Source organism: Panulirus ornatus, chromosome 23, assembly GCF_036320965.1.
Source record: "Panulirus ornatus isolate Po-2019 chromosome 23, ASM3632096v1, whole genome shotgun sequence".
Taxonomy (NCBI): domain Eukaryota; kingdom Metazoa; phylum Arthropoda; class Malacostraca; order Decapoda; family Palinuridae; genus Panulirus; species Panulirus ornatus.
The window spans coordinates 1,099,692-1,115,213 of NC_092246.1; the positions used below are offsets into that span (position 1 = coordinate 1,099,692).

At 40.4% G+C, this 15,522-nt stretch overlaps 1 protein-coding gene across 2 annotated transcripts in view; it reads right to left on the reverse strand.

The window, feature by feature from the left end:
* The window catches only part of LOC139756703 (post-GPI attachment to proteins factor 6-like), a 99,343-nt gene that overhangs the window by 76,239 nt on the left and 7,582 nt on the right, over positions 1 to 15,522 (reverse strand). For both annotated transcript variants that reach the window (XM_071676383.1, XM_071676384.1), the window contains exons 3-4: positions 12,494 to 12,698; positions 7,654 to 7,796 (exon numbers count right to left, since the gene is read on the reverse strand). In XM_071676383.1, coding sequence (XP_071532484.1) covers positions 7,654 to 7,796; positions 12,494 to 12,698 — 348 coding nt within the window. The remainder of the gene's footprint in view (positions 1 to 7,653; positions 7,797 to 12,493; positions 12,699 to 15,522) is intronic.

Genomic DNA, 15,522 nt, shown 5'->3' on the forward strand with positions numbered 1-15,522 from the left:
ATGATGTGTGTATGTTTATGTGAGTGCAGAACAACTGTGGATCAGGTGTTCAGTGTCTTCTATGGGGAAGCTGTATCTTGGGCTTGAGGGATCTTGTGATATCATGAATCAGTGTTTGAAATACTGAAGAGATGCATTGTGTCCAGATCACAAATGAGAAAGCATAACTCATATATGCATTGAAAGCATAGTCCCTGATGGGTGTATGTCTGAAGGGGTGGTTTAAAGGGGATTGGGAGGGTACTTGTTTATTGCTTGTTGAATCATTTTGGCATGACTAAGTTCTATCAATTTTGTGTTTGTTGGGAGGGAAGGGGATCAATATGCTTAAGAAACTGAAGTATTGCAGTTACAAAGAACTGATGATTCCAAAGTGATTCTACTGAAAGCATTTTCTTGCTGGTGAATGTTTGTGGTTGCGAGACATGTGGTGATTTTTCTGAGTTCTCTGTTTTGTGTAGTTTGTACTTTTGTTATACATATTTCAATCTCTGACAGGGTGGATGAACAGGTGAGGGAGTATAGTTTAGGATGGAGCAAATAAATTCATGGCAAACACCACTGAGAGACATTGTAATTGTTACTGGTATGCAACCCTAAAACATCTATGGGGATCTTGCAGCTTAAAGGCTACACTCAATGCAGAAGCAAAGATATAAAAGACCCCTTTGGAGTGAGGAGGTCCTTGATGAGATTGTACTCATTTCTGTTCATTGATGAAATACAGTCTCACAAAAGGAAACTTCTCACTCACAGTAACCCTGATGGAAAAGTCTAATAACATTTACTAAAGGATATTAACACCTAAATTGTCTGACTTCAAGAGAAAAACAGCTCAAAGAGAAGGGAGAAGAATGGTTTGGGGATGTCTAAGAGATAACACTGGGTTAGTGTGAGGGCAAAAACAAAGGAAAGGACGGCACTTCGGATGAAAGAAGAGTTATAGGAATGTCTTAGAGAATGTAGGGAAGTGAGTTTTAGATTGAAGTGAGTAGGATGAAAGCAGATTACAAGACATGGGTAACAGTCAAATCTTTTGCTCCTATTAGCAAATGGAGTGAAGAAGAAAGGCAAGTATGTATTTAGGGAGAAACTGAGTAAGTGCTTCAGCAATTTTGATGAAAGGGAATGAGTCTCAGTAGTGAGAGATGTGAATGCAAAAGTGGATGAAAACAATGTGTGAAGTTCTATGCTGAAAAGGGATTGGTGATTGGGGATACCTGGTTTTCAAAAAAAAAAAAAAAAAAAATGCATACAAAAGAATAAGTAAGTGGGTGGAATTAGGGTTCAACAGGCACTAATGTATTTTGTACAACCTGACAAGCATGCAGAAGAAAGACTGCTGGATGTGAAAGTGATAAAAATATGATGCATGGTAGGTGGAGGAAAGTGTGAAAATTTGCACATAGTGCCTTTAAGAAGAGGAAATGGGATGGGTGGGAAGAACGTGATGAAAAGTATTGAGCTGGGAAAATAGGCTTGAGCTCAGAGATTCTGAAACAAACTGAGTGAAGAGCAGTAAAAGGTGAGAGTGAATGAAACAAGGAGACTGGGTAAAGGAGACGAGGCATTTTGGGAAGCTGTGCTTAAGTGAGCTGGCAAGTTGTGTGGTGAACAAAAGGTGGGAGATAGGTAAATGAAAAATGGTAGTGAGTGATAGGAAGAAGAAAGTCAAGTTGACAATGAAAAAGAAAAGAGAAGTATGGGCATTAACTACAGGAAAGGAGTATGATCATTAAAATGTTACATGAGGAAGTGGCAAGATGTCAAAAGCAAAATGCAGGGGCTGAAAAATAGAACAAATGAGAGATGAGATAAAAGAGTAATGGCAAAACTCAGAAAATATAAAAAAAAGTTTTGAACAGGGATGATCAGTAAGGAGCACAAATGGGAAATAGGTAACACACAAAACAAGGTGAAGAAGCAAATAAAACAAGGTGAAGAAGAGATGGCAAAAGTACCCTAGAGGAAGAGTGACTGAGTTAGATGATAGCATGGCAGATATGGAGTGTTTGGGGTTAGGTGGTGCGAGCAACAAGAGAGCCTGGCCAAATGCTTTGGTTCAAAGGTGGTGGTAAAACCCTTGCTTAAGATGAAATGTAGGAAAGCAGCTGCAGGAGATAGGACCATCACTGACTGGTTAGTTTGGATTTTCACAACCCAAGGTAACATGCCTTTGGGTAGGCATAATGCCTTTATGGTAGCACCATTATATAAAGGCAAGGGGAAGAGAGGTGAATGCTCATTTCATAAATGCACATGTCCACTGAGTATACCTAGTAAGTTGAGTGGAAGATTAGTGATGGAAGCCGTGGTAGAATACACAGAAAACCAGATCAGGGAGGTACATTGTGGTTTTGGAAGTGGTAGATGTTGTGTGACAAACACTTGAAGAATGAGAGGGATTATGTGTAACATTAATGGATCTAAGAGCAGCATATCTTTGTGTTAGACACATTTGCAAATGTCTAATACAACTATGTTATGAATTCCTTTCACACCTATGAGTAAAATAAGAATAATATATTCCCAAATTGCATGTACACCACTTGTGATCTTGGCATGAATTCCTTTCACACCTATGAGTAAAATAAGAATAATATATTCCCAAATTGCAAGTACACCACTTGTGATCTTAGCAATGCAAATGTGTAAAAATTCCAATCCTAAAAGTATGTTACTATTTCAAATGTAAGGGAGAACTTATGCTATTTCACAAAGGTAAGTGTTGTCTCTTAGGCCAAAAACCATACTTGGTGCAAGCAGTCAAACATCTGTACATCTCTAATAAATTATTGTTAATGTAGGAGGTAACAATAGTCCCTCTAAACATTACAGTGAGGTAGCACCAGGAAACAGATGAAGAATGGCCCATCCACTCATATACACACACATATACATAAAAGCCAATACATGCACATACACATACTAATCAACATATACACATATACATACAGACATATACATTTATACGAATGTACATATTCATACTTGTTTGCCATTATACATTCCTGGCACTACTCCGCTCCATACATATTTGTCATTTCCAGGATTAGCAAGGCAGTGTTAAGAGCAGAGGACTGAGCCTAAGTGTGAAAATTCTCACATGGCCCCCTTCTCTGTTCCTTCTTTTGGAAAAGTAATAACTGGAGGGGAGGATTTCCAGCCCCCTGTTCTCCTAGTCACCTTTTATGACATGCAGGGAATCCTTGGGAAGTATTCTTTCTCCCCTATCCCAGGGAAGTAGTGCAAATGACTGGGAGGTGTATAAAAGAAAGTGGCAGGAGGTCAAGAGAAAGGGGCAAGAGGTGAAAAAGAGGGCAAATGAGACTCGGGGTGAGAGTATCAGAAAATTTTAAAGAACAAAAAGATGTTTAAGGAGGTAAATAAAGTGCATAAGACAAGAGAACAAATAAGAACATCGGTGAAGGGGGCAAATGGGGAGATAATAACAAGTAGTGATGAAGTGAAAAGATGGAGTGAATATTCTGAAGGTTTGTTGAATGTTTCTGATGATAGAGTGTTTTGGTTGGGGTGGTGTGCGAAGTGAGAGGGTCAGGGAGAATGGTTTGGTAAACAAAGAAGAGGTAGTGAAAGCGAGTGTGCAGTCTGTTGTGGATGAGAAGACTTGGGAAGTTAGTCAGTTGTTGTCCACTGATGATACAGTGCTGGTGGCTGATTCGGGTGCAGAAGTTGGCGACTGAGTTTGGTAAAGTGTGTGAAAGAAGAAAGTTGAGAGTAAATGCGAATAAGAGCAAGGTTATTAGGTTCAATAGGGTTGAGGGACTAGTTAATTGGGAGGTAAGTTTGAATGGAGAAAAACTGGAGGAAGTGAGGTGTTTTAGGTATCTGGGAGAGGACTTAGCAGCAGATGGAACCATGGAAGCAGAAGTGAGTCACAAGGTGGGGGAGGGGGCAAAGGTTCTGGGAGCACTGAAGAATGTGTGGAGGGTGAGAACATTATGATGTGATTATTACATGCAAGTGCACTTGGGAACTTATCGTGTTTCATTTTCCCCGTGGACTCTTAGGAATGTGTATATATGTATATGTATATGTCTGTGTATGCATATGTATGTATACGGTGAAATGCATATGTATGTATATGTGTGTGTGTGTGTGTGGGCGTTTATGTACATACATGTGTATATGGGTGGGTTGGGGCATTCCTCGTCTGTTTTCTTGCGCTACCTCGCTAACGCGGCAGCCGGCGGTTAAGTATAATGAAAATAAAATAGTATATCATATTGGTGAGGTAATAAAATTAACCATAATCTAAAATCTAAGGAGCAGCACTACTTCTGAAACAGGAGTTGTGGGAGTATGTGATAGAGTGTAAGTAAGTATACTCTAGAATGATATGGGTAAAATTGAAAGTGGATGGAGAGAGATGGGTGATTATTGGGGCATATGCACCTGGTCATGAGAAGAAAGATCATGGGAGGCAAATGTTTTGGAAGCAGCTGAGTAAGCGTGTCTGCAGTTTTCATGCACGAGACCGAGTTATAGTGATGGATGACTTGAATGCAAAGGTGAGTAATGTGGCAATTGAGGGAATAATTGGTGTACATGGGGTGTTCAGTGTTGTAAATGGAAATGGTGAGGAGCTTGTAGATTTGTGTGCTGAAAAAGGACTGGTGATTGGGAATACCTGGTTTAAAAAGAGAGATATACATAAGTATATGTAAGTATGAGAGATGGCCAGAGAGCGTTATTGGATTACCTGTTAATTGATAGGTATATGAAAGAGAGACTTTTGGATGTTAAAGTGCTGAGAGGGGCAACTGGAGGGATGTCTGATCATTATATTGTGGAGGTGAAGGTGAAGATTTGTAGAGCTTTTCAGAAAAGAAGAGAGAATGTTGGGGTGAAGAGAGTGGTGAGAGTAAGTGAGCTTGGGATGGAGACTTGTGAGAGGAAGTACCAGGAGAAATTGAGTGCAAAATGGAAAAAGGTGAGAGCAAAGGATGGAAGGGGAGTGGGGGAGGAATGGGATGTATTTTAGGGAAGTAGTGATGGCTTGCGCAAAAGATGCCTGTGGCATGAGAAAGGTGGGAGATGGGCAGATTAGATAGGGTAGTGAGTGGTGGGATGAGGAAGTAAGATTGTTTAGAGAAAGAGAAGAGAGAGGCATTTGGATGATTTTTGCAGGGAAATAGTGCAAATGACTGGGAAATGTATAAAAAAAAAAAGAAAAGAGGCAGGAGGTCAAGAGAAAGGTGCAAGAGGTGAAAAAGAAGGCAAATGAGAGTTGGGGTGAGAGAGTATCATCAAATTTTAGGGAAAATAAAAAGATGTTTTGGAAGGAGGTAAATAAAGTGCATAAGACAAGAGAACAAATGAGAACATCGGTGAAGGGGGCTAATGTGGAGGAAATAACAAGTAGTGGTGATGTGAGAAGGAGATGGAGTGAGTATTTTGAAGGTTTGTTGAATGTTTTTAATGATAAGAGTAGCAGACATAGGGCATTTTGGTCGAGGTGGTGTGCAAAGTGAGAGGGTCAGGGAGAATGGTATGGTAAACAGAGAAGAGGTAGTGAAAGCTCTGCGGAAGATGAAAGCCAGCAAGGCGGTGGGTGTGGATGGTATTGCAGTGGAATTAATTAAAAAAGGGGGTGACCTTGTTGTTGACTGGTTGGTTAGGATATTCAATGTATGTATGGCTCATGGTGAAGTGCCTGAGGATTGGTGGAATACATGCATAATGCCACTGTACAAAGGCAAAGGGGATAAAGGTGAGTGTTCAAATTATAGAGGTATAAGTTTGTTGAGTATTCCTGTGAAATTATATGGAAGGGTATTGATTGAGAGGGTGAAGGCATGTACAAAACATTAGATCGGGGAAGAGCAGTGTGGTTTTAGAAGTGGTAGAGGATATGTGGATTGGGTGTATGTTTAGAAGATTGTATGTGAGAAATACTTAGAAAAACAAATGGATTTATATGAAGCATTTATGAGTCTGGAGAAGGCATATGATAGAGTTGATGGAGATGCTCTGTGGAAGGTATCAGGAGTATATGGTGTGGGAGGTAGGTTGCTAAAGGCAGTGAAAAGTTTTTATCGAGGATGTAATGCATGTGTACGAGTAGGAAGAGAGGAAAGTGATTGGTTCACAGTGAATGTCAATTTGTGGCAGGGGTGCATAATGTCTCCATGGTTGTTTATTTTGTTTATGGATGGGGTTGTGAGGGAGGTGAATGCAAGATTTTTGAAGAGAGGGGCAAGTATGCAGTCTATTGTGGATGAGGGCTTGGGAAGTGAGTCAGTTGTAGTTCACTGATGAAACAGTGCTGGTGGCTTATTCATGTGAGAAACTGTAGAAACTGGTGACTGAGTTTGGCAAAGTGTGTAAAAGAAGAAAACTGAGAGTAAATGTGAATAAGAGCAAGGTTATTAGGTTCAGAAGGATTGAGGGACAAGTCAATTGGGAGGTAAGTTTGAATGGAGAAAAACTGGAGGAAGTGAAGTGTTTTGAGTGATCAGGGCCTGAACATGCACGAGGGTGAAAGGCATGCAAGGAATAGAGTGAACTGTAATGATGTAGTATACTGGGGGCAACCTGCTGTCAATGGATTGAACTAGGGCATGTGAAGTGTCTGGGGTAAACCATGGGAAGTTTTGTGGGGCCTGGATGCGGAAAGGGAGCTGTGGTTTTGATGCATTACACATGACAGCTAGAGACTGTGAACGAATGTGGCCTTTGTTGTATTTTTGTAGCACTTCCACGCACGTGCATGGGGAGAGGGGGTGCCATTTCATGTGTGGCGGGGTGGTGACGGGAATGGATGAGGGCAGCAGGTATGAACATGTATATGTCTGTGTATGTATATGTATGTATATGTTGAAATGTATAGGTATGTATATATGTATATGTGGGCATGTCTGTATATACATGTGCATGTGGGTGGGATGGGCCATTCTTTCGTCTGTTTCCATGCACTACCTTGGTAATGTAGGAGACAGCAACAAAGCATAATAAAATAAAATATTGAATATAAGAATTTAAGAGTTTTTCTTGATTCAGTGTTAGAAGGAAATGAAAGTTACGGAGCTCTAAAAAATCATAATTTCTTCATCAAAGCAGAATATAAAATCTATTCAAAGTACTAGTGAAAGACTCTGAGAAGCACTATATGTAAATCAATTCAAAAGCATGAGGCTTCTTTCTGTATGTGAAAAATATGCAAATTACAGAGATGACACACAACTCATTTGTCATGTTGAAACGCAGCATAAACTTCATAAAATCAAGTAAGTCTATCTAACACAGTAATCATTTCCTCAACAACCAGTCATGGAATGCACGCCAAGTCATAAGAAGAGTTGACTGGTGTCTAACAATCCCCCATAAACAACCCTGGCTAACTAACTGTCAGTTTACTGACAAGCAAGCTCTCTTGTTTGACAAATCTAGAAATTGATTAGTAACTTAATATGCTTTCTAAACTAACAGTGCATATAAAATATATATAATTCGAGCCTTATCATCAAGTTTGATTTGTAAGATATGTGAGATAAATCTAATATATAAATACATTATATGTAATGTAGATGACAAAAGTATTTGTGAATTCTATTTTGTGTGTCATTTCTAAGACAATGGCATTTTGTTCCTACACCAGCAATGTAACATGAATGCTTATATACCACTGACCTGTAATACTGTGAACCTTCAACTTTTTGGAAGAGCTGTATCTCTTGGTGGGAATGTATTTCTGGCACTACAGTTGTAATATCATCTTCGAGTGTGTATGTTGCTTCTGCTTGTAGCCATGAGTGGCATGATGGGAATAGCCCCTAAATATATTAATATGATTAAAATCTTTTGAAAATTGTTAGATTATCACTAAAAATTCCAGAAACTACAAATACTAAAAATTTTGGGTCTATAATAACATAAAAAGCTACAATAAAAAATGATATATTTTGTCTCAACAGACCTTTGCAATGCACAAAAGCTTCCTCAATGATATCTAACAAGAACTTCAGCCATACTTACATTTCTCTTGGTGATAAAGCAGTAATGATTTTCCTTACACTTATATCTCTCTTATGAATACATTCATTTGAAAAATTTTCTTGAAACATCCCTACATGTAATCGAATTTCAGGTATAGTACCCTCACATATTAAATCTTCATTCTCACATTAACCACTAATCTCTTTTTAGTGTGTCTCATTCAAATGTTCCAGCAAGTTAGAAGGTTACAATGCAAGACAAAGAGGGCTTAGAGCAAGAAATGTGGGATATTAGAGCAAATGCAAACATAAAATCTGAATTATCAAGATGTGCTGTGTTCAGGTATTTTACGACATGCAGGTAATTGCAAAAAAGTATACATGTGTTAAAAGTGAAAGTGAATTAGAGAATGAACAACTGTAGAAGTTTAAGGAAAGGAACATGACTGTGTCTGGTATGTAAAGCTTTTATGCACACAAACAAAATTGCATAGTTAACAGTTAGAAAGGACAGTGAAGAGAACAAAGCTTAATCCCATGTGGTAGACATCTATAACTGTTCAAAATGCTATTTCTAGAAACTGAAGTTACAGAACACTTATATCCTTGAAGGCAACAACATTCATTTTTCTTCTCACAACAACAAAAGACATAACATCAAAAATAAATATTTCCAATAAACATTCACTGCATATACCAGTATCATTCCAGCAAACATATTGTATCTTTTTCATGCTTGTTTGCCATTCCCCATAGCTAAGCAGTCACAGGACCAAGGGGAAAAAAGCCTCAGCTGCTCACACCCGCTCTCTAGTTGTAATGTATAATGCACTAAAACCAGAGCCCACTATCCACAGATAAGTCCAACAAACTTTTCTGTTCTTTACCAAACTACCTGTTATGCCCTAATTCAGCCCACTGACAATTTGTCACCTTCTGTATACTACATCACTCTAATTTACTCCATCCTGCACATGCCTCTTAACCTCCTACATATTCAGGCCCCTTTCACTTGAAACACTGTTTACTCCATCCTTCCATCTCCAGTTTGGTATCCCCTTCTCCTTGCTCCATCCACTTCTGACATGCATACCCTCGTCACACTGCATACTGTCCCCCAGATTTTTATCTCCACCACATCCATCCTCTAACTTAATTTATAACTTATGGCTCATGCCTTGCATCCATACAACACAGTCAATGCTATTAAACTTCAAACACACCCATCTTTGCCCTCACATACAGTAACCCCTGTTTCCACATATTCCATAATGCATCCAGCACCATATCCACTTCTCAGCCTCTAAAATAATCCATATCCTCCAGGATCTCTTCATTCTAATTCAACCTCCAATCAATGTCTCGCTTTCCTGCAAGACTTTACAACTTACAAAGATCTTAATACAATCACACATTAATATGTTCAGCCCTCAATTCTTTGCAGTAGCACTATTCCCCTTCTCATGTGAAACACTCCATACCTAATCTCCAACCCCTATATAGAAATGAAATGCTTACACCTGCCCCACACTTCAACAAACTATACTCAAAGAAGTCCCGACCCAAACAAACACAACAATGATAAAACACATACACACAGAAATGACCTGACATGCTCTTAACAACTGCTATTCCTGCTCAGTCTTAAATGCCACTCCAGATGACAAACACTCACCTGAAACCATACTCCCCAGACATACATGAGATACACTTTCTTGCCCTTGTGTCCTTACAATAGTGAAAACACTGTTTCAAGATATCTCAAAACCCTTAATGCCCTCGAGAGAACTCCTACCACATTCAAGTCACCAAACACTTACTGCTCAATTGCCCGACACTCTCTCCACACAGACACACTCATGATATCACTATAATTCATGACATAAGGTCCTACCCAGTGAAGATGGCCAGTTTCCTTCCCTACTGAACATGCTACCCCTACAATCAAACATAACAATTATACTACCTCTTGAAAGAGAACTGTATCACTTCCCTTTGTATACTCTAAGACCTAACCTTGGTAACAAACAATCCATTAAACCATGGGGGACATGTTGAGTTTTATTTATATTTATTTTGCTTTGTCGCTGTCTCTCGCGTTTGCGAGGTAGCGCAAGGAAACTGACGAAAGAAATGGCCCACCCCACCCCCATACACAATGTATACACACACACACGTCCACACACGCAAATATACATACCTATACATCTCAATGTACACATTTTTTTTTTTTTTGCTTTGTCGCTGTCTCCCGCGTTTGCGAGGTAGCGCAAGGAAACAGACGAAAGAAATGGCCCAACCCACCCCCATACACATGTATATACATACGTCCACACACGCAAATATACATACCTACACAGCTTTCCATGGTTTACCCCAGACGCTTCACATGCCCTGATTCAATCCACTGACAGCACGTCAACCCCGGTATACCACATCGCTCCAATTCACTCTATTCCTTGCCCTCCTTTCACCCTCCTGCATGTTCAGGCCCCGATCACACAAAATCTTTTTCACTCCATCTTTCCACCTCCAATTTGGTCTCCCTCTTCTCCTCGTTCCCTCCACCTCCGACACATATATCCTCTTGGTCAACCTTTCCTCACTCATTCTCTCAAGTGCCCAAACCATTTCAAAACACCCTCTTCTGCTCTCTCAACCACGCTCTTTTTATTTCCACACATCTCTCTTACCCTTACGTTACTTACTCGATCAAACCACCTCACACCACACATTGTCCTCAAACATCTCATTTCCAGCACATCCATCCTCCTGCGCACAACTCTATCCATAGTCCACGCCTCGCAACCATACAACATTGTTGGAGCCACTATTCCTTCAAACATACCCATTTTTGCTTTCCGAGATAATGTTCTCGACTTCCACACATTCTTCAAGGCTCCCAGAATTTCGCCCCCTCCCCCATCCTATGATCCACTTCCGCTTCCATGGTTCCATCCGCTGCCAGATCCACTCCCAGATATCTAAAACACTTTACTTCCTCCAGTTTTTCTCCATTCAAACTCACCTCCCAATTGACTTGACCCTCAACCCTACCGTACCTAATAACCTTGCTCTTATTCACATTTACTCTTAACTTTCTTCTTTCACACACTTTACCAAACTCAGTCACCAGCTTCTGCAGTTTCTCACATGAATCAGCCACCAGCGCTGTATCATCAGCGAACAACAACTGACTCACTTCCCAAGCTCTCTCATCCCCAACAGACTTCATACTTGCCCCTCTTTCCAAAACTCTTGCATTCACCTCCCTAACAACCCCATCCATAAACAAATTAAACAACCATGGAGACATCACACACCCCTGCCGCAAACCTACATTCACTGAGAACCAATCACTTTCCTCTCTTCCTACACGTACACATGCCTTACATCCTCAATAAAAACTTTTCACTGTTCTAACAACTTGCCTCCCACACCATATATTCTTAATACCTTCCACAGAGCATCTCTATCAACTCTATCATATGCCTTCTCCAGATCCATAAATGCTACATACAAATCCATTTGCTTTTCTAAGTATTTCTCACATACATTCTTCAAAGCAAACACCTGATCCACACATCCTCTACCACTTCTGAAACCACACTGCTCTTCCCCAATCTGATGCTCTGTACATGCCTTCACCCTCTCAATCAATACCCTCCCATATAATTTACCAGGAATACTCAACAAACTTATACCTCTGTAATTTGAGCACTCACTCTTATCCCCTTTGCCATATATATACATATACAGACACATACATATATACCCATGCACACAATTCACACTGTCTGCCCCCATTCACTCCCATCGCCACCTCGCCACACATGGAATACCTTCCCCTCCCCCCTCATGTGTGCAAGGTAGCACGAGGAAAAGACAACAAAGGCCCCATTCGTTCACACTCAGTCTCTAGCTGCCACGCAATAATGCCCGAAACCACTGCTCCCTTTCCACATCCAGGCCCCACACAACTTTCCATGGTTTACCCCAGACGCTTCACATGCCCTGATTCAATCCACTGACAGCACATCAACCCCGGTATACCACATTGATCCAATTCACTCTATTCCTTGCCCGCCTTTCACCCTCCTGCATGTTCAGGCCCCGATCACACAAAATCTTTTTCACTCCATCTTTCCACCTCCAATTTGGTCTCCCACTTCTCCTCGTTCCCTCCACCTCCGACACATATATCCTCTTGGTCAATCTTTCCTCACTCATTCTCTCCATGTGCCCAAACCATTTCAAAACACCCTCTTCTGCTCTCTCAACCACGCTCTTTTTATTTCCACACATCTCTCTTACCCTTACATTACTTATGTTGAGTTTTAATATCTAGTATTATTCTGGTTCTCAACAATCTTTGCCCAACATTTGTATCAATCAGTACCATTTCATGAGATTAATTCTCACATAATTTACTTAACGAAATTGAAATATAATTTGAATAATTTTCAGAAATTTAGACAAATCATTAAAAAAGAAATGATAATAAACACATAACATCATACAATATCAATACTTACTCTCTGTGTGATTCGGTTGGATGTGTCATTTATGAATGCAACCATATACCAATCACCAGCCAAAGGGAATGGGACGGATAACAAAGAGGGTATCAAATCTGAGCGTAAGTGCACCTCATAGACTTCAGAACGATTCACCCACAATCCAGGAGGATATTCTGCACCATCAGGATTCACTACAGGGTAGCTTTGGGCTTGTAAAAAACTGACAATAAGAAATGTCAAATATCAATAACAAAAATAAATTAATATTACTGGAGTAAATTATGCATTTGCAGCACTTACGGCAATATATGTATACATATGTTGCGCTACCTTGCAAACGCGGGAGACAGCGACAAAGCAAAATGAATATAAATAAATATATATTTATTATATATTTATTATAAATATAAATAAATATATATTTATTATTTATTTTGCTTTGTCGCTGTCTCCTGCGTTTGCGAGGTAGCGCAAGAAAACAGATGAAAGAAATGGCCCAACCCACCCCCATACACATGTACATACATACACGTCCACACACGCAAATATACATACCTATACATCTCAATGTACACATATTTATACACACACAGACATATACATATATACACATATACATAATTCATACTGTCTGCCTTTATTTATTTCCATCGCCACCTCGCCACACATGGAATAACATCCCCCTTCCCCCTCATGTGTGTGAGGTAGCGCTAGGAAGAGACAACAAAGGCCCCATTCGTTCACACTCAGTCTCTAGCTGTCATGTAATAATGCCCGAAACCACAGCTCCCTTTCCACATCCAGGCCCCACACAATTTTCCATGGTTTACCCCAGACGCTTCACATGCCCTGATTCAATCCATTGACAGCACGTCAACCCCGGTATACCACATCGATCCAATTCACTCTATTCCTTGCCCGCCTTTCACCCTCCTGCATGTTCAGGCCCCGATCACTCAAAATCTTTTTCACTCCATCTTTCCACCTCCAATTTGGTCTCCCACTTCTCCTCGTTCCCTCCACCTCCAACACATATATCCTCTTGGTCAATCTTTCCTCACTCATTCTCTCCATGTGCCCAAAACATTTCAAAACACCCTCTTCTGCTCTCTCAACCACGCTCTTTTTATTACAACACATCTCTCTTACCCTTTCATTACTTACTTGATCAAACCATCTCACACCACATATTGTCCTCAAACATCTCATTTCCAGCACATCCACCCTCCTCCACACAACTCTATCTATAGCCCACACCTCGCAACCATATAACATTGTTAGAACCACTATTCCTTCAAATATACCCATTTTTGGTTTCCAAGATAATGTTCTCGACTTCCATACATTTTTCAACGCTCCCAGAACTTTCGCCCCCTCCCCCATCCCTATGATTCACTTCCGCTTCCATGGTTCCATCCACTGCCAAATCTACTCCCAGATATCTAAAACACTTCACTCTCCTTTTTTCTCATCTTGGTTACATCCACACACATTTAGACACCCCAATCTGAGCCTTCGAGGAGGATGAGTACTCCCCGCGTGAAAAAATACTTCCCATGTATTTCCCACATGTCATACAAGGCGATTAAAGGGAGTAGGAGCGGGAGCTGGAAACCCTTTCCTTCTTGTATTTCAATTTCTAAAAGAGGAAAAAAGAGTCAAGTGGGGAGTGCTCATCCTCCTCGTAAGGTCTGACTGGGGTGTCTAAATGAGTGTGGATGTAACCAAGATGAGAGGAAACGAGAGATAGGTACTATGTTTGAGGGAAGAAACCTGGATGTTCTGGGTCTGAGTGAAACGAAGCTCAAGGATAAATGAGAAGAATGGTTTGGAAAAGTATTGGGAATAAAGTTAGGGGTTGGTGAGAGGACAAGAGCTAAGGAAGGGGTGGCACTACTCCTAAAGCATGAGTTGTGGGAGTGTGTAATAGAGTGTAAGAATATGAAGGTTCAAGAGTTGAAAAAAGGGCAAATGAGAGTTGCGATGAGAGAGTACCATTGAAATTTGGGTAGAATAAAAAGATGCTTTGGAAGGAGGTAAATAACATGAGTAAGACATGAGAACAAATGGGAACACCAAAGAAAGGGGAAAGAGGGGAAGTGATAACAGGTAATGATGAAGTGAGAAGGAGATGGAGTGAACATCTTGGAGGTTTATTGAATGTGTTTGATGAGAGTGGCAGATATAGGGTGTTTTGGTTGGGGTGGTGTGTGAAGTTAGAGAGTCAGGGAGAGTGGTTTTATGAAGAGAGAAGTGGTGAAAACCTTGCGGAAGATGAAATCTGGCAAGGTATAAGGAGTGGATGGTATTGCAGTTGAATTCATTAAGAACAGGTGACTGTCTGGTTGACTGGTTGGTAAGGATATTCAGCGTATGTATGGATCATGGTGAAGTGCCTGAGGACTGGTAAAATTCATACAGAGTGCCATTGTACAAGGGCAAAGGAGATAAAAGTGAGTGTTCAAACTACAGAGGCATAAGTTTGTTGAGTACACCTGGAAAACTGTATGGGAGGGTATTGATTGAGAGGGTGAAGGCATGCACAGAGCATCAGACTGGGGAGGAGGAGTGTGGTTTTAGAAGTGGTAGAGGATGTGTGGAGCAGATGTTTACTCTGACAAATGTATGCGAGATATACTCATAAAAACAGAAAGATTTGTATGTGGCATTTATGGATCTGGAGAAGGCACATGATAGGGTTGATAGAGATGCTTTGCAGAAGGTCGTAAGAATATATGGCGTGGGAGGAAAGCTGCTAGAAGCAGAGAATTTTTTATCGAGGGTGTAAGGCATGTGTATGAGTAGAAAGAGAAAAGAGTGATTGGTTCCCAGTGAAAGTCGGTCTGCAGTTGGGGTGTGTGATGTCACCATGGTTGTTCAATTTGTTTATAGATGGGGTGGTTAGGGATGTAAATGCAAGAGTTTTGGGCAGAGGGGCAAGTATGCAATAAAAATCATGCACTAGTACTCAGAAATATTTAGCTCTATAAAGACAGTAATATTCTGTTGCTTTCATAAATCATATTTCTTATATTTCTTGTACA